The sequence below is a fragment of the Physcomitrium patens genome, chromosome 1 (assembly GCF_059467195.1).
Source record: "Physcomitrium patens ecotype Gransden chromosome 1, ASM5946719v1, whole genome shotgun sequence".
Classification (NCBI taxonomy): domain Eukaryota; kingdom Viridiplantae; phylum Streptophyta; class Bryopsida; order Funariales; family Funariaceae; genus Physcomitrium; species Physcomitrium patens.
In genome coordinates, this window is record NC_143410.1 from 14,310,845 (window position 1) to 14,329,186 (window position 18,342).

Genomic DNA, 18,342 nt, shown 5'->3' on the forward strand with positions numbered 1-18,342 from the left:
ATAAAACTAAATACGTACTTACTTATTCACATATCCTACACATTTTAATTTTGGATACGTAATCTTATAAATTCTCTTCAATTAACCAACTATAAAGACTAATAATCAACAAATCACATATATGACCGAAGAATTTTAATTTCAGTTCATAGCTGTATCCTCTCGTCAATTAATTCATCTAGAACATCTCATATTTTGAATATAACTTTCCTAGTCCAGCTTTTAAGTTGTACTTACTCCCAAGTTCTAAACTTTTATTGTTATTCATACTTGGTTGCCACATAATTCTGTATACTAACACAAGCTCCCAAACATTTAAAAAAATAAAAAAAATAAAGAAAGGAAAAAAACCAAGTTCCTTAAGCACCACACAAGATCAAAACAAAGTTCCACCACTCAAATCTCAACAAAGAAATATAAAAATGCAGAAACCCTAATAATGAGGAGAGGTGAGGGGAGAGGAGGCCAATGGGGGACGTAGAATAAGTAATTTATACAAGCGATTGGCGTGGCGTTCCCATCAAGTTCTCACCCGGGATCCCGGGTCCCAGGCACCGTCGATTCCTGTCAAGGATTGGACGGACCAGATGGGAAGGGGCGGGGGAGGGCAGGGATGAAGTGTGAGAGAGTGAGGCTGTGAAGGCAGTTGAATGTGTTGCGAATTCAGCTGCTGGGTCGCCAATTCATGGTCCCGCCCCACTCCTTGTTCCTTCTTCCTTGCTCTCCACGTCCAGCGTTACTTGTAAGTCCACGGGATTTCTCACTTCCTCTGTCTGTCTGTGAATATTAACACTTAGAAGCGCTTTTGGGGTTTAGGGTTTTAGGGTTTTTTTTCTCTCGAATTGGGTCGCACAGGCAAGAGCGAAGCCAGAGGTGTTGTGGATCATTGCGTTGTTGGGGGCGGAGGTCTTTCGGGGATTTGTGATCCAGAGGGGTTGATTTTCGTTTTGGTTGAGGATTTTGTGCAGATAGGTAGCCAAGATGCCCGTGGAAGTCGAGTCTAAGGGGGTGCGGGATCCCGCGGCCCTTGCACTGTTCAAGGGCATCGGGCTGGATGCTAAAACCGCTGCCAATGCTGTTGCGAATCCCAAGGTTACGGCTAATCTCACCAATGTTGTGCACGAGGTTTGCTTCCACACCTTCCTACCGTAGAGTGTGCGTTTTCACCAGAGAGTAGCTTGATTGTTTGTTTGTTTGTTCGTTCGTTCGTTTGTTTTGTTTTTTCTCCCTCTCTCTCTCTCTCTCTCTCTCTCTCTCTCTCTCGCCCTCCCTGTGTATTAGTAGGAATGTCGAGGTCTGGTTGTGTGAGTTGATGGGGGCATGGTTCTGATTGAATTGTGCGCAGGCAGGTGTTGAGAATGGCTGCGACAAGTCGGTGGGCAATCTCCTCTACACCGTAAGTATTTAATTTAAGTGTAAAAGCGCTTCATGTCTTTTTTGATGCAAAATTATATTTTTAAGGTGACAAGTTAATGTTACCCCTCCTCCGCTCCTTTTTCCCATTGCTTGTAACGGATCCCGTTGGATCAATAAAATCACGATCTTCATCTTGATAATTTTCACGAACTTTGTGTTCTCTAAACACCAACATCTGGATTTTTGGATATGGAATAATTGTTATGGTTGCTTGCAGGTTGCCACCAAGTTTCCGGCCAACGCACTGAGCCATCGGGCGGACTTGTGTAGATACATCTCCCGGAACCAGGTGCGAATTGTTCAATGGGAGCCCACTCTTGCCAACTCCGTGCAAGGGTTTGTTGCAACTGCTGCCCAGCACCTTTGTTTATTCGCCATAGACGTTTCTTACTCCGTGGATCTCCGCTCATCATTTTGTTGCGTATTTATATCTGATGTGACTTTCTGTCCCTGTTGGTGACAAATACTCATGTTTTAGAGGCGTGATTGTACAGATCAAAACCATACCTCAGGTAGAGGCGGCACTTGGGTTCTTTGCTCTTGTAGGGCCAGATTCATACGATGCCGCTGACTTCGAGAAAAAGTGCGGTGTTGGTATGAACACGATCATCTCTCAAGAGTACACGTTGTGTTTGCTTACTGTGAACGCAGAGTTGTACTCTACCGTGGAGTTGCAGAGTTTTTTTTTCCTCTGCTTCTGCAGACGTTATTGGAATGAAGAAGAGGTGTTTGACAGCATGTTATGATGTGATGGTTGTAGGTGTGGAGGTTTCTCCAGCAGAGATCAAAGCAGTCGTGGCAGATGTGATCAACGTGAACAAGGAGCTTCTGTTGGAACAGCGCTATCGCGTCAATGGTGAGTCGATGATTTCTCTGTCTTCATTGTCTATTCTAGTGGCGTAACGATGATTCACTTGTTCAGCAATTGCTAAGGACAACGAAATGGAATATTGCAGTGGAATGACTTCGTTGGGAGGTTGTGCGAGTGATTTTTTGGTGACTAGTTTGCAGCTTACGAGGGGCTACAGATGGATTGTGTTCTGTTGAAATTTGTAAAGCTAGAGGTGGTGAGAGTCTGACTCATGTGGTGGGGCTCTGTAGTTGGTATACTTCTGTCACAGGTGCGGTCGAAGTTACCTTGGGCAGATGGAAAACTGGCAATGGTATGGTTCTCACCATCTTTTCTTCCTATCTGATTGGTATTCAACGGTCTAGTATACCTTCATCTCTGCAGAGGGTACCTGTCGAGAAGGCAACCTCATGTTCTTAGTTGCCTAGTGGTCTTTTGTGGTTTTCCTTGCCAGTTGTTGGCAGCCCTGTGAAATCGTAGTCTGTATACATTGATTTTTGATTGGATTTCCAAGAGTTTCGTGGAATGAGTGCATCGTGTATTACATTGCTGAAGGTCCACTAATTGTCTCTATTTTACATACCACTTCAGAGATTGTTTTCAAACCATAATCAATTGACAAGCATGTGCACAATGTTTTTGTGTTGATTATGAATTTGACTCTTGGGTCTTGTTGTTTTTTTAATGCAGGAGGAATTGCAGACGCAGATCAAGGATTTACTTGGAGAGAAAACTGCGGCGGATGATGAAAAGCTAGTGAAGAAAAAGAAGGATGCGAAACCAAGGGTGGAGGTCAGCATTTAAGTGTGCTTTCGGGTGTTTACTTTCTGCACTGATTTTTGCTGAAATACATAATTGAATCTTAAGTTTGAGATACATTATGATGCTATCTTCATGTTTTATTTTTTGTTCGAAATTTATAAAGGCGTGGAGTCTGAGAACATGGTTGTAATTTAGATCTTTGGAAACCCTGCAGAAGCCTTCCTCTGCTGTAGCCACTGAGGTGGCTGCAACAGCTAGCGATGCTCCAGAAGAGAATGACCCTTATTCCATCTTTCCAAAGCCTGAAGACAACATATCCGTGAGTTCCTGCCTCTTTTTGGGCATTTCGTTAATAAAGTGATCACATAGCTGCTGTTGATGTAGAAGGTGCACTCTAAAAAGGCTTACTTTTGTATGCTAATGATAACAGTCCTTGTTCACATTGTATTAAAACATCTGTGGTTATTTTCAGGTACATACAGAGGTCTTCATGAGTGATGGTTCCATCATGCGACTACACAATCCTCGGGCCAGGCTGGAGAAACATCTGAAGGAGACCGGTGGCAAGTTTGTCACTCGATTTCCTCCAGAACCAAATGGATACTTACACATTGGTCATGCCAAGGTAACCCCGGCTTTAGTCAGTTACGATGGGTAACTTGTGACCGCTTTTGGAGGAGTGCCTTAGTAAATAGAGCGTAGAATGGTTTTGGTCCAAACTTGGTGAGGGTGTGTTAGGTTTTCGTACGTATTAGACAATTTTCGGAGTGAAAAACTAATCGTGTATCATGTTGGCTTATTTGTGCAGGCCATGTTTGTGGATTTTGGGCTAGCAAAGGAAACTGGCGGAAATTGCTACCTGAGGTAGGTGTTTCTGCCTCTTTGCTGTATCTTTATCACTGACCTTTCTGGAGTTTTTGCTGCTTGCAACGTGTCTAATTGTAGCTCTCAACTCAGGAATTAATGATACATCTCTGTCCAATAATCAGGAATCTCAATTCTTAAAGCTTTGTAACGTTTTGTGGATCTGTCAAGACTTGGGTATTTCAATGAGATTCGGCCTATTAACATTAGAGAAACTGTAGATGAAATCGATTCTTTGTGATCTAACATCAAATGTTACATTTGGATACAGATTTGACGACACTAATCCAGAGGCCGAGAAGCAGGAGTATATTGATCACATTCACGAGATTGTGAATTGGATGGGATGGAAACCTTTTAAGGTTCTTCTGCACAACTTTTTACTTAGTCTTCGTAGAGAGAGTTCATTTTTCTTCTGGAACTTTTGTGATAGCCTGTGGGGTTTGGCTGAGTCAAATGTTTCATTTTTATTGGCGTGCAGGTTACGTACAGTAGTGACTACTTTACTCAGCTCTACGAATTGGCCGTGGAATTGATTAAAAGAGATCGCGCATACGTCGACCACCAGGTATACCAGTATCGCATGAATATTGTTTGTCAAGTCGATAATTTCCACTCCTGCTTTAGTTATTTATCGTACAATCACTTTTCAGCGCCTTATATTATACATTCAATTTGGATTTCCATTATTTTGGTTGGGGTCTGAAATTTCTGCGTGTTCTATTGGCTACTGGCTATTAGATACTGACGCATTGGCAGTTTTGCAGACAGGAGATGAAGTTAAGTTATATCGCTCAGAGAAGAGAGAGAGTCCATGGAGAAATAGGCCTATTGAAGAGTCACTTAAACTGTTCGACGACATGAGGCGTGGTCTGATTGATGAGGGCAAGGCAACTCTTAGGATGAAGCAGGATATGAAGAATGAAAATCCTAACATGTATGACCTCATTGCATATCGCATTAAGGTACGACACCATATCAGGGTTAGGGAAATATCGGACAGTTTTTCCAGTTTCATAAATATTCATTATTTAATGTGGATATTGCGAGGCTCCGGTTTTTTGATGAAAATATGATGCATGCTTTAACAGTCTAGCAATGAGTGAGGTTCTTGATTGTCAACACATGGTCGAACTGTGGTAGTGTGTATTTGTAATCCTGGAAGTTTCATCTGAAACATTGCTGCCATCCGGATCTGTGTTTTGGTCATGATGATCTCTGTGCTGACAAGTACACTGTGGTTTCAAACTCTTGTGCAGTTTACTCCTCACCCACATGTTGGAGATAAATGGTGTATATATCCTAGCTACGATTACACGCATTGCATTGTTGATGCTTTGGAGAACGTTACCCATTCAGTGAGTTCAACTTGCCATTTCTTTTATTTTTTATTTTTTATTTTCTCTTAACTGTTGAATGTTAAGAATACCTTGCAACCAGCTTCCACTCTTCGACGCAAGGTTTGCATATCTAAGTTGAAGATTCGTCGTGCAATAATTGGAAAAATTAATTTCAGTCACTTTTCTAAGACCATTTGATTTTCTCTTTGGTCTCTTATTTGACAATGCTGTATTTGCAGCTCTGCACATTGGAGTTTGAATCACGGAGGGCGTCGTATTACTGGTTGTTGGATTCTCTCGATCTTTATCTTCCATACGTGTGGGAATACGCTCGACTTAATATTACTAATACCGTCATGTCAAAACGGAAAGTAAGTAAAGCGTGTGATTCTTTTGTGGTTTCTCTGATATTTGTAGTCGTTTCTTTGCCTTGGTTGTTCCTCTAACTTTTGATTTGTAGTTTTTCTAGATTAAGTCGTCAGGGGCATTTCGTTTTTACCTATAGGTGCTCTGAAGTGGATTTGGATCTTAACACTTTTTCTTTTGGCCCCTTGTAGCTGAATTGCCTTGTCACGGATCACCATGTTGATGGATGGGATGATTGCCGGCTGCCAACCCTTGCAGGCCTTCGCAGAAGAGGCTTCACTCCTGATGCTATTAATGCCTTCTGTAGAGGCATTGGCATCACTCGTAGGTACTCAATTGCTTCTTTGTTTCTCTTCTTTATGTTCCAAGAAAGTTTCTTCGCCTTCCAGACTCTTTCAAATACAATTTTGGTTTTCTTTAGTTTCTTACTCCCCCTTGGTGATCAATAATTCCATGCTGTTCTATTTTTATGGATTGATTTTTATTAATGACTTGAATGCGATTGCCATGTACAAATTCCGAAGATTGTGCCTGCGTCTACAGTTGTTGAGAATGGTGGCTGATATGTTCACTAATTGTACAGTCCTTTTTAATAGTTAAAGTAAGATGCATCTTATTGATCATTTTTAACGATTAATCTGGAATGTATTTTAGTGACAATCTGATCCAAATGGAGTTGCTGGAACACTATGTACGAGACGACATGAATAGAAATGCTCCTCGAACTATGGTGGTTCTGAATCCACTTAAGGTTGGTAATTCATGATCTGTATGTCACTAAATATATTATATACCTTATTAATGTAGGAAGACAGACTGTCTTGTTTTTTCGTTAATAGCGGGTATGGTTTTGTTCCCTTTGCTTTGCGTGTTGCATTTTTTACTTTGGTTTAGTTTCTAGCTTCGTTTACTGTTGAACTAACTTTGGATTCGTGATGCAGTCTGTTGTAGACTAACTTTGGTGTGGCTTGTAGGTTATTATAACAAACATGAAAGATGACGAAATTGAAGAGTTAGAGGCAAAAATCTGGCCCGATGCCAGGGAAGGCAGTTATAAGGTAATGGATCATTCGAGTTCGTTTCTTTATCGAATATCTGAATGGGTAATGATCGTCTTGGAGGTGTAAGTGGGAGTTTCCTTAACAGCTTTTGATGCTTTTACAGGTACCGTTCTCAAAAGTGTGTTACATAGAGTCTTCTGATTTTCGACTGGAAGACTCTAAAGACTACTATGGGCTTGCACCAGGCAAAAGCGTGATCCTTAGGTTAGTCATTTTTCACCTGCTTCAGCTGGCTACATATTTTTCGTATTCCCACGGGCTTTTTGACAAAAACCTATTTGACTGCGTTTACTGTTCACATTCAGAGCGGTTTTTTTTTTTTTTTTTTTTTTTTTTTTTTGTGATGTATAGACTTCTGTGCAAGCGGCTATTACTGACGGTGAGGTCTGACAGGTGGGCATATCCGGTCAAATGCACAAATGTAGTACTTGGGGATGACAAGACAGTATTGGAGATTCATGTTGAATATGACCGTGAAAAGCGCACCAAGCCGAAGGTTTTAATGTGCCCCTGTACTCTTTGTTTTCACGTTTGGTCGTTTTCCACTAAATTCATTCTTGAGGCAGGTTCTTTTCATTCAGCCACATTGGAAGCAAGTACAACTTTCGTATCTTTTTCTTATGAGCGTAATTTCATCTTCGGATTTTACTGCAGGGTGTTATTCACTGGGTGTCAGAGCCATCTCCTGGTGTTGAACCTTTAAAGGTCGAGGTTCGGCATTTCGACAAGCTTTTCAAAGCAGAGGTATGCTTCTTTTCACCTCTAGAGGACGATAACTTGAACTTGTCATCTGCTGGATAACGGACCTCCTGGGTAGCTGTAGAGGTGGACCTCATAAGAGTTGTACCATTAATGCTGTTGGGGAGGGTATAAAGATGCAGAGAGTAACTTTATACTCCTCTACATTGAACTGTTGGTGTCAGGATTTAGATGCCACCTTGAGTTTTCGTAACCTATGTTTCTGGTTTTGTAGAATCCGAATGAACTTGAAGACTGGCTTGGTGATTTCAATACCAATTCCAAAGAAGTGATATCTGGAGCTTATGCAGTGCCGCCTTTGGCTAACTCGAAAGTAGGAGACAAGTTCCAGTTTGAACGTTTAGGTGGGATTCAAAATTGGTTTGCTTTGCTGTTGTTTGTCTCACCATACTTGATGTTTTTGTTCTCCTCATCGAACTCCTTAATTTGGTATTTAAATTTAAATTTTAGTTTGGTGAAGCATGGGGATTTTTTCAGAAGTCATTTTCTTGCTTGGTGAGCTGTACGTGGTTGATCTGAGTTCGCTAGAGTGCTGCACAAAAGGTTTCTATTAGCTCTAATTTATTTCCCTACTGAAATAGTCAACTTTCCTTTTAAATACTTTTGCATTGGAATTTACAGGTTACTATTGCGTTGATCGGGACAGCACTCCAGAGAAAGTCGTGTTTAACAGGACTGTGACACTGAGAGATTCTTATAAGCCTTCAAAACCTGCAGCGAAGAAATAGTTTCAACCGAGATGGACTTCAATGAGATTAGTGAATGTTACAATGGTGAAATATTTAGTCTTGAAAATTTGAAGTCTGATAATGTTTGTAAAGCCTATTCCATTTTAAAGCAGAGGTTGCCCTGCTTTAAAATGCACCTGTTGACTTTTAAAACAAAATCAACATCTTTGAATCTCATTACCGTTGAATCAAACCCTAAATTTATGTTGTAATGTAATGATATCAGCTGCCCGAATATCATTAAGAGCTGTCCAATAATCTGAGTGTTATTAATTATTATAAGCAACACTAGATTGTATTTAACGATTACGCTACGTCAATCTTCGGAGAAATTATCAAAGAATCTCATTCTCATTGGACCTATTTGGCTGAGTGAGGATTTGGTATGCTTTGGGTAATGTGGTAACTGTGTGAAATCCGGACTGTTTGCTACGTACTCGCAACTTGATTTATTCGTCTGAATATTTCTATTACTCATTTACTCCCATTAATAGCCATATTGGGTAATTTAGTAAAAATTTGCTTGCTAATCGGCATCTAATCACTGTTATTTCAGTGTTAATCAAACTGAATTGAAACATGATACTTTTGGCATCTATATCAAGGGACAAGTTGGCTTTCTTAATTATTGTTATTTTCTTAAAATACATACATACAGACGTAGGGGGTTGACATATTTTTGTTACTGCCACAGTTTTTGCTAATACTACTACAGTTTTTGTTATTGCCATTTCAATGCGCCCATCTCGCTGAGGTTGTAATCGTTGTGCATTCCTACGCCTGGGTTTCTCGACGTCGGAAGCATCGCAAAATATCTAGACTGGAATGGTGAAGAACCTTAATACTGCCTCCCTGGAGTAAGGATTTGGTCCCCCGAAGGAAGAGCTCAGCCACGCTTGTCCAACATGGATGTTCTCATTGGACATGATAGACTGTAACGTTGCATACACAATCCAATTATAGTCGAGAGCAAACATCCACAAAGTAATCGACCTCCATGGCGAAAATGTGTGCCGGTGCGTGTCTTCTGCAGTTAGCACCTGATTCTGTGAGATTCAGGTGGATGTACCAGTGGATGGGCTACGAATCTAGCGGCTGCCTTCACATGTTCACTGAAATTCTTCCTCTGCTGATTTTACCGTATTAAATATGATGACTAAACAGGACAGGTTTTGGTGAACATACCGAAGCATTCATTGATAAAAGTATCAGATTGAGAAGTCGAACTTATTACTGCAGCACAATTAGAGGCTGATCAATAAAGTGGCGCATGAATTATATATTCGTGGCGTAGTTGAGTTTGTTTTCAAACTTGTCACTGCCGTTCTCCAGGCTTGTCTGCACTCACACCAAACACTACCGTATCAGCAGACGTCTTCAGAGCCTGAACTCTTAGATCCTTCAGTGCACATGCCCTTGGAACTCAATTTTATTCCTAAATTTAAATCTGCATACAAAGTCTGGGAGATGTAGAAATCAAGACACTCGTGCGCAATGCTTTTTAAGGTACGAGGTGACTTCCAGATTGTCAACTGCCTCGGCTGCCGTTTGGTCGTTTGGGTACAAGCTCGTGATCGACACCGAGGCAACTCTGTCTTATCACCTTCAAGCAACCGAAATGAATCGAGATAGCCAAAAAAATCCTGTCAGAGAAAATTAAAAATGGCAGCTTCTCCATGCACAAGAAAGAAGCTCCTGATAGCACTAACCTAGAAAGCTTCACGTGAAATTAGCCTTAATAAGAGTGACTGAAGAGTTAGACTGGATCTTATCGAGAAAGATGATTTCATGTGGTCATTTGTGGGAATTAAACCAAACATGCAGCTATGTACAGTCTGAGAATACGCTTGTCCTGTTGATTTTGTGAGTGCTAGTGTTACAGAGCCGGTAATGTTTTTGAGACCGATAGTTATTGATGTTATTGTTTGGTGGTTAATCACTGATATGGTAAAGCATTTTGTCGCCGGGCTTGATTCGCGTTTAAACATAAAAACGACTGTGTCCAACTTCAACGACTAAGATAGTCCAAATGACGATGAGAATTAAAGAAGATTAATGTAGCTGCATGTTAGTCGTGATGAAACAAACACCCCATCATCCATGCAGAAATTGAAGCACTGAAGCATAATGACTCACGAAGTTCAACAACAATCACTTGGAGAATTATTATTATTGCTAGAAAAATATCAATTAAAATCACAAATTGCTATTCAGGATTTGTTTGAGTTTTATACCAGAAAAGTCAGCAAGGATTCGATGCGTCGATAAGCTATTTAGTTCTTCTGATGTTCATAGCACAATTCATGATTCCCAGTAACATCTAAAATATATAAGACAGATCTTGTCAGCCAATTCTAAATCAATTACTGCACCTCATAGTAGCATCTACTGTCACGATCATTGAAGTGCTGAATGGTAGAGAATAATTATCCGAATTGAAACAAATATCAGGTTGTGATAATATTACATGAACTGGTTCTGAATTCGATCAACATATTGATAGTCACCAAATCATATTATAAACTTGAGTAATGTTCTTGCCCTGATATCAAAATTACCACTGCATTGTATTGTAAATCTGCCTGACGTCAATCTTGGTGTAGGTCAAGCATGCGCAGCCACATCACTGAATGCAACAATTCTTAAAGAAAACAAGATGTGGGCAGCTCCTCTCCAAATACGTGCAATTAACAGATGATTATCATAATACTAGATTTAAGGCTGCGCAGTGACCATTTCCCCAGTAACCCAAATATCATAAAAATCATTTAGAGAAGCTGACCAGTATGTAGGCATTGTTACGGAAGGAACTGTCACGGGTTCCAATATGACTTGACGTCAATGGGAGCCTACAAACCTGCGCCCAAACAACACAAAAGACACAATGGCCAAGAGTACTCCACAGACCTAATATGCGATTTGGGATAAAGAATGAAACTAAACTAGTTGACATCATGATGTCTTCATTTTTCTCCAAACATCATGATCAGTACCTATTACCGAGACTTAATCAGGTTTACTGCCCAGGCCACCGCGTTTTGCAGAGGAGACACAAACAACGTAAAAACTGATAACCATTTGGATTTGAAATCATGCTAAACTCATACAAATTTACAGAGGACAATGAGTTGTTTCCCTCCACGTACCCGGTCTAAGTACAAATTCTTACAAAAGGCTAACCTTGAAGTTATTACAGGGCCCTGGCTGAGACCACTCGACCATTCCGTGTTGGTAACCCAGTTGCTGTCTCAAGGAATCTTTGTTTAATGAAGAATCTACGGAACCTGACAGACAGTCAGACTTGTCTGTCAGATCAAAAATCACTAGTTCCATATGGTCGTAGTGGGTATGCCAGAGGAAAGAAAGATTGAAAAGTGCTGCCAACAATGGAAATAACTCAAATTCAGGAAGTGACACAGCAGATGCATATTACAGCTACTTTCTATGTACAGTTCGCCCACTGCGGATGGTGCTGCTACCAGTCCCCGCAGTAGGGGAGATCTGATTCTGAAGGGCAGCCAATTCACGAACACGCGCTAGTATTGGAGCTGGGATAGCTGCTGTGAACTGTTTTTTCCTTTCACCCTGCAATCAACCAAATGGAAAAAAATAATGAGCACCTAGATGTGTTCAGAAGAGTCCAGAAACTTGCACATGATTAAGCTTATAAGCTAATGACTCACAAAATCATAATATTATTGCCAGGAAATGACACCCAAAACTATTTACCTGCTTAGCTGGATGTAGCTGAGCCCGACTGGCTCGTAGGAGGTTTCGCCACTTATCCTGCATAAAAGAAACAATAAAATTGTTGAACAGCGCCCTGGTAAATATCTGGGCTCGACATGAGAGGGATCACTTGCTTTTTTTAGTAAAATATCATTCTCTAACCCAGCTTGCAATGATCAAGCTCAGATAAAAGATATCCATGTTACTCCCTTGGAGTGGTCCCATCTCTTCATTGATAACATACAAAATCGACAACTAGGAAGCGAGGAATTTCCGACAAAAGAGAAAATCTATATCGTGAAACCATCAAACAACTAACCTTCAAATCAACCGCAGTTCTATACCCGACATTCGAAAAGGCTAGCTTCTTGATATCGGCCCATTTGCCCCCACCACACCGTGCAACACCCTCAACTAACGTCATGACTTCCCGCAAAGTCCAGGGTCTGTGATGTTTACGCCTTGTTCCCCCATTAGCAGTTGGAACGGTTGCAATGGGCAGGTCATTCTCTGGCCTGCTATCTAGAGGCAAGGGTTGTAAAATTGCTGAAGGATCGAATGGCACGATTGGCATTAAAACCGACACTCGATCCCCAGCTCCTCCATTCGACTCAGATAAGCCATCCTGAACAAAACGTTCAGCATTGAGGAAGATATCTCCCATGTTCCACACACACACAGACCAAAAGAAAATTGAAAATTAAAAAGCGGCGAAAGGCAATAAAAGGTAAGGTATATCGAGGCAGACTCCTGATAGCGCAATTAGTTTTATCTGCATCTGAAATAGGTAGCAATATGAAGCAAAGACTTCACCTTGCGAACTTTGCCTTCTGTATCTTGCCGCGTAGGTCGAGCGGGGTCAGCCATTTTAACCAGTGTTGAGGCTCTACCTTCGAGCTTCCGCTTCTGCACGCAAGAAGCCAAGTAAAATAAGAGTCTAAAAAGTTGCATCACTAAAAACAAACCTATCCTCTCTGATACTAACCAAGCTCAGAGATCTGGCTGATAGTTTGTGTACCATGTCTCCTAACCAAATGCCTATGCTTTGATTCTCCTCAGACCTCATCATATGCATTTAAGAGATAGATCACGAAGCAAGGACTGGCAATTGTGGTGCTCAGTAAAGGAGCTAATATGCCGTCACGGAAGCACCTCGAGGGAATGTCTGAATCCCCAGAAAAATTTCCAAGTCCAGAAAAGAAATAACTCACACATCAGATGACAAATAACTTTGACAAGCCGCAACTGACATACCGCAATACCACCGACTATTTTTGGCCGCTGAGCTGCGGACACATTTTTATTTGAGGCATTTCGTATTGTGGGACCTCTGAGAGTGCCGTGCCGTCCAATCATATCTGCTGGGCCATCTGTTTCCACTGTTCTCCAGGTAAAATTGGCAGATGAATCCATTCCGTTTCCTCCAGACTCTCCATACAATGATCTATTATCATTGGTTGGAATAAAACCAGGAGATCCTTCAGTCTCATCTTCAATGTATCTGCGATTAGGCTTTCGCTGTCTTTTTCCACCGACTGGCTCTCCTGCATGTCAAATTACAACTTGAGACACGGGCCCTGTTGAAGTTTCCTTGAAAACAAAAGACAAGAAGAGAAGGAAGAAGGAAAAGAGGACAGCACAACAACGAAAGCAATATCCACACTGTTTTATCGTCACAGCCGGAGATGCTGACCCAGACCAACGCAAGGAGGTGTGAGGGACACACCAGCATTTACTACCTCGCCGTAGAGGGCTATCTGACCACGAGCGGCATCTGAACTATTTAAGCTTCCAGTATTAAAGACATCAAATCTACCACCTGTAGACACAATGGCTGAAGTGGTCATTCCATGTTGAGAGCCTTTACCCTCCAGGCTATTCCAAGCCGAATCCTTAAGAGACTCAGCTCCTGTTTTTGCTTCATTGGCAGCATCTCTCTCGACAGCTCCCACGCTAGTAAGGCCGACTGAAGGAAGGGGTTGCTCAGCATGATCGTCTTCTTCCAGCCTAATTTTCAATTTGCTTGACACAGGCGGCTGAGGCTTAAAAGCAGCCTCACGCTGTCCCATCCATCCAGCAGAAATTTGACGCTTCAGCCAGTGCTTGTCTTTCACAGATGTGTCGCGTCCGTAGGTCGCGCGAAATGCTTCGTGTAGTTCACGAATGGAAAGATTTTCCAGGGAGACTTCCTCATGAGCAGCAGAACGTATCCCTGAGGCTAATGACACTGGCGAAACAACTTTAGTACCGGTTCTAGTGAAGGGCTTCTGTGTAACTGCACTTCTAGCCCTATGTGTGCTTGCCGATCGCACAGAGCTCCGATGAGATCCCCACCCAGATGTCACTCGTGGTGAAACAGCAGCTTCTTTGGTGGGTGTTAGAATAGGCTCTCCACTACTCGAGCTCAGCGCTGGTTGTCCTGAAGCACCATCCTCCCCAGCTTCGAAACCGAAATACTTGGGGTTAGGTCGACGCTGTCTCTTGTCGCCACTTCCATCCGCAGCACTGAAGTATGGAGAGAAAATGTCCTTGTGACCAAGATCATTCTCTGATGCATCCCTTTCCGCAGCCATACGTTCTTGCTCCGCGGCATCTACTTGTAACAACATAGAATCCAACACCTGAACATCCAAATAACTAGCCAATTTCAGATACATAAAATGGATAAGTGGAACTTTTTGTTAAGTGGTGTTGTTCTAAGTTCCCAGAAGTGTTCTAGGGTTTTTTAGCTTTCCAATTGATATTTATCGGTTGAATCTATACTTTGATCAAATCCGTGACTTAATACCTGTAGCCGGGCTCTCAGCTTCTGTCTTTGTGCAGCAAGGTCTTGGAAGGGGACTGCCACACTCGTAAACAATAATCAGTCCAGAAACAAAAAGAACTAAATTAAAGAGTACATTTGGTCTAAATAGGAACTTCCTGAAGGATGTTACTTGGGCAAAGAAATAGAACGAGGAATAATCGACATGAACAGGTAACCTTCTAAAAAAGAAATACAAATAACCATGCAATTTCAACTACCTGAAGTACGAAAGTCGAAAAATATGAAGAGGTCAAAATGCGAAAGTATTGGACTACATAGGAACTTCAGCTAGTTGATAAGAACTTGGAATCACAATAAAAAGTAAAAGAAATAGCTTGACACATAGAATACTAAATTTAACCAGTCTCGTTGTGAATGCAATGTATGAAGGAAATAAATTGAGAGTTGGATCCATTGTGGGCTCTTCTGGATCTAGAGCGTAAAGTCTTACTGTTTCGAGCCCTCTCATCTGGTTCATCATCTGTATCGTACTCAGTTCGCTCGTCATCTTCCTCCTCGTCTTCTTCGTCGTCTTCACCGTCGCCACTTTCATCAGCATCAAAAGACGAAAGGCCATTTCCCGAACCACTGACCAAAGACTGAAAAACTTCGTCCTCAGTAGCTGGAAGAACTGACCCATCGTCTCCAACCTGCACATACACATCGTTTCTATGAGCATTTAGAAGCAAATACCTCTAAATTCCGACGACAAGCATCTGAAGGATAATAAACCCATTTTTTTCCAGGATAAAAACAAGAGCTAGGGATGACAGCTACAAAAAGTGCAAAAAGAAGCTTCAGAATACAACCCTATTCAAGAAAAAAAAAACATTCAGCCTAAAGATATTGCCGTTTTTGTTTCGAAAATATAATGTAAATCGATTTGGCCGTAAACTAACACTGGACTACGGAATTAAAAAATTTAAGAGAATTATATACCTTGACCAGCTTGTAGACCAACCGATCATCAACATTTGGCTTGCTAGTCGCTGCAGGAGACTCCTCTCTTCCTGACGAGGCAAGCCTTGAATCACTCCCATCTTCTGTAGCCTCCAGCATCGCCACCGCGGTAAGTCAACCTTCTAAGCCACACGAACCAATCCCTGTAACAGAGGATTTTCATTATATCCTTGATCGATACGTAACCACACAGCAAGGAGAATAGATGCAGGAGACCACTATTTTTTGTAGGAAGAACGTTACATAATGTTCTCGAGCCATGCATCCCAATTCAGACACTAAAAAAGTGAGACTGTCACTTCACGGTAGAATTAACCAAGATGGTTATGACCAGTCAAAGACCCGGCAAAAAAAAAACGCCTCGAACACGGTTGTTTAAAAGACAGGTCCTGTTCATGCAAAGATATTAAATCTGGACTAATGACTGCAAACTCAAGAGGAGGAAATAAGATCCGAAAGCCGAAGAACTCGCATTAACCACTTGCCCTTCGCAATAACACTTAATTAGAGTCTCATGAAGAAGTTTTACACAAAGGCCTTACAGTAGACCTAAATAGCCTTTTTCCAACATGCTCATGATCCCTTGATGATATCTTTGACCACCATAGACAATGTTAACTTTGACCAAATGGCTCTACCGCTCTGCGTCCTGCTGGCGATCACGGAATATACTGCGAGGAGTGAACCATGCGGTGGTCTTTCAGCATCTTAAACTTTCCTTAGACCCCTTCCTCTCTCCAACATGTCTGATTAACACATTTACTTGACATATGCCGTTGTATTCCAACACAACCTTCGCAATTTCCAATCAACCAAAGATCAGAACCAAAACTCCTAACAATGCCCTTCTGCAGCCACCTATGCCAGATCTTGATAACATCTACATCTATCACAGATCATTCACAACGTACTCTTCTTAAACAATACATACTTCATTTCAAGAGCCTCTAAGGGGGGAAGAGGCAGCTGACATCGATAAGTCCGCCCATCAGACGCTCAGGGCAGCAAGTACATGGCACCAATACGATCCAAACTCTGCATCTTCTTGGAAAGAAACTCTCTACCACGCTTCTTTGCAAACTCCGCAAGCTTCCTCCAACCCACCCAAAATTTCCAAAGATCCCTATTTCTCCTCACATGAGACAATTTACCGAAACCCAATACCCAAACCAACCCCCTCGATACCTCCCGAAAATCCCATCCCCCAAAACCCAAAAACAGGCACAATGAACTCATCAGAGCATCAATGAAAAGGTACTATTTAAATTTTTATTTTTAAAAAAATAGAGGAAAAAAAAACACGCAGACACACCAAAACCGCAGCAAATAATCCTACCCAGCCTTACCCCAAAAGAACACCACCCCAATTTTCCACTTCCACGCCACCGAATCTCACCCGCTTGGCCCGGACCTCACTAATCCTGCACTCCTCCGGCAGTGCCCCTCCCTCACCCCAAAAAACCTCCCCACACTCCACCAAACTCCACCATTAATTTCCGCCTTCCAACCGCTCCCACCCCCACCCCCTCCCCCCAAGACGCAGAATTGAGCCGCTTCAGAGCCGGAATCACGACAGCAATCCCGCATGGGGGGAGCTTGCGAGCATCGTCGATCTGCACACTTCCATGATCTCTCTCTCTCTCTCGTTCGAGATGAGCAAAGGGGAGCAGTTGTGAGAAAGCACCAACTGTTCCTCCTGCAACCAAGCGTCGACGAACAACCAACCAAGCTCGGTCGTCCCTTCTCTCTCCCTCCCTCCACTTCCTTACCTGAAGAAAGATACCCGGGTATCAAGCCAGTCCTCTTCCGGGTATTATGTACACCCCCCCGTCCCAGGTCCCACTGGTTCTGTCTCTTTCCACCTCGCTCATCGTCCTCTCTCTCGCTTTTATCACCACCATCTTTTAAGCTCTTCTTCCATTCATCTTTTAATCTTAGGCCCATCACCACCCATGATACCCGGACCTACCCGGTCCTGCCCTGCTCTGCCCATTGTTGACCTAATTCCCTCCCTCCCAGGCAGACCTGAACTGACTTTGGCTTCTCAAAGTTTCCAAAAGCAACCAAGGTAGATCTTTTCACAGCCTGCCATATCCAAACCCCAATTTAAGGCGAGTTGGGTTCCTTCTTTTTCTTTTTGCAAATTTTGTTGACTTTCTGGTATCACTGCTATGCAATGCAGCTGTGTGCACCATGCAACTGTTTAGCACTTTGTGTATATGTGTGTATGTGTGGGGAGTATGAGGAGGAGGAGGATTCTGGCAGTGGAACTGTGGTGGTGTAGGTCCAAAGCATAGTCCTGGGTGAGTTGGTACAGAAGGAAGGTAGCAAGCTGAGGAGGAGGAGGTAGGAAAGTGAATACTCCTTCCTCCCCCTTTTTTATCTGTCTTCCCCTTGGTCCCCATGTACATCCCAATGCACCAAATCACTTGAGTTCCATGAGAGAGTCATTGAGAGAGGCTCATTCTGGAGTGGGGTGGTGGTGGTGCATGGTAACTGGGATGTACCTTAAGGTTACCCTTCCCTTCCACCACACTCATTCTGGCTGAAACTTGTCACACCCATCTCATGCAATGGCAATGGTCCATGTCTCCATGACACACACCACTGAATTTCATCCTCTGTTCATCTTCTACATGCTAATAAAAGCTAATGTGCTACAGTAAATGATATATACACACACACACACACACACATATAT

The 18,342-nt window shown here is 42.3% G+C and overlaps 2 protein-coding genes and 1 long non-coding RNA gene across 16 annotated transcripts; 1 reads left to right on the forward strand and 2 right to left on the reverse strand.

The window, feature by feature from the left end:
* Positions 1-656: 656 nt before the first annotated feature.
* Positions 657-8,323, forward strand: LOC112277988 (glutamine--tRNA ligase, cytoplasmic). Its single transcript, XM_024510967.3, has 24 exons — positions 657-742; positions 969-1,125; positions 1,346-1,396; positions 1,634-1,705; positions 1,911-2,010; positions 2,177-2,272; positions 2,518-2,579; positions 2,957-3,058; positions 3,243-3,347; positions 3,501-3,653; positions 3,837-3,892; positions 4,164-4,254; positions 4,374-4,460; positions 4,660-4,857; positions 5,152-5,250; positions 5,472-5,603; positions 5,790-5,926; positions 6,253-6,349; positions 6,573-6,656; positions 6,763-6,863; positions 7,053-7,155; positions 7,314-7,403; positions 7,633-7,762; positions 8,040-8,323. Exons 2-24 carry the CDS (start codon positions 982-984, stop codon positions 8,144-8,146), a joined length of 2,397 nt encoding a protein of 798 aa, XP_024366735.1. The 5' UTR covers positions 657-742; positions 969-981; the 3' UTR covers positions 8,147-8,323.
* Positions 8,324-8,746: 423 nt separating this feature from the next.
* On the reverse strand, positions 8,747-11,479 carry LOC149989887 (uncharacterized). Of its 6 annotated transcripts, none has more exons than XR_016503114.1 (6): positions 11,327-11,479; positions 10,929-11,003; positions 10,614-10,688; positions 10,381-10,466; positions 9,332-9,484; positions 8,747-9,173 (listed from the first exon to the last, which is right to left on the reverse strand). It is a non-coding gene; the product is annotated as an uncharacterized LOC149989887 (long non-coding RNA). The 6 variants fall into 6 exon arrangements; XR_016503112.1 differs by having other exon boundaries at positions 9,332-9,749; XR_016503113.1 differs by having other exon boundaries at positions 9,332-9,789.
* LOC112278048 (uncharacterized) lies at positions 11,208-17,382 on the reverse strand. 9 transcript variants are annotated; one of them, XM_073534612.2, is made up of 11 exons: positions 16,988-17,382; positions 15,621-15,784; positions 15,133-15,331; positions 14,664-14,716; positions 13,602-14,496; positions 13,130-13,419; positions 12,689-12,781; positions 12,195-12,500; positions 11,876-11,932; positions 11,580-11,731; positions 11,208-11,430 (listed from the first exon to the last, which is right to left on the reverse strand). In XM_073534612.2, the coding sequence occupies exons 2-10, from the start codon at positions 15,738-15,740 to the stop codon at positions 11,582-11,584; spliced, it is 2,163 nt and encodes a 720-aa protein (XP_073390713.1). In that variant the 5' UTR covers positions 15,741-15,784; positions 16,988-17,382; the 3' UTR covers positions 11,208-11,430; positions 11,580-11,581. The 9 variants fall into 9 exon arrangements, with proteins under 9 accessions (XP_073390713.1, XP_090106817.1, XP_090106810.1 ...); XM_090250691.1 differs by adding an exon at positions 16,280-16,434 and having other exon boundaries at positions 11,208-11,731; positions 13,743-14,496; positions 16,573-17,379; XM_090250684.1 differs by having other exon boundaries at positions 11,208-11,731; positions 13,695-14,496; positions 17,038-17,381.
* Positions 17,383-18,342: the final 960 nt, after the last annotated feature.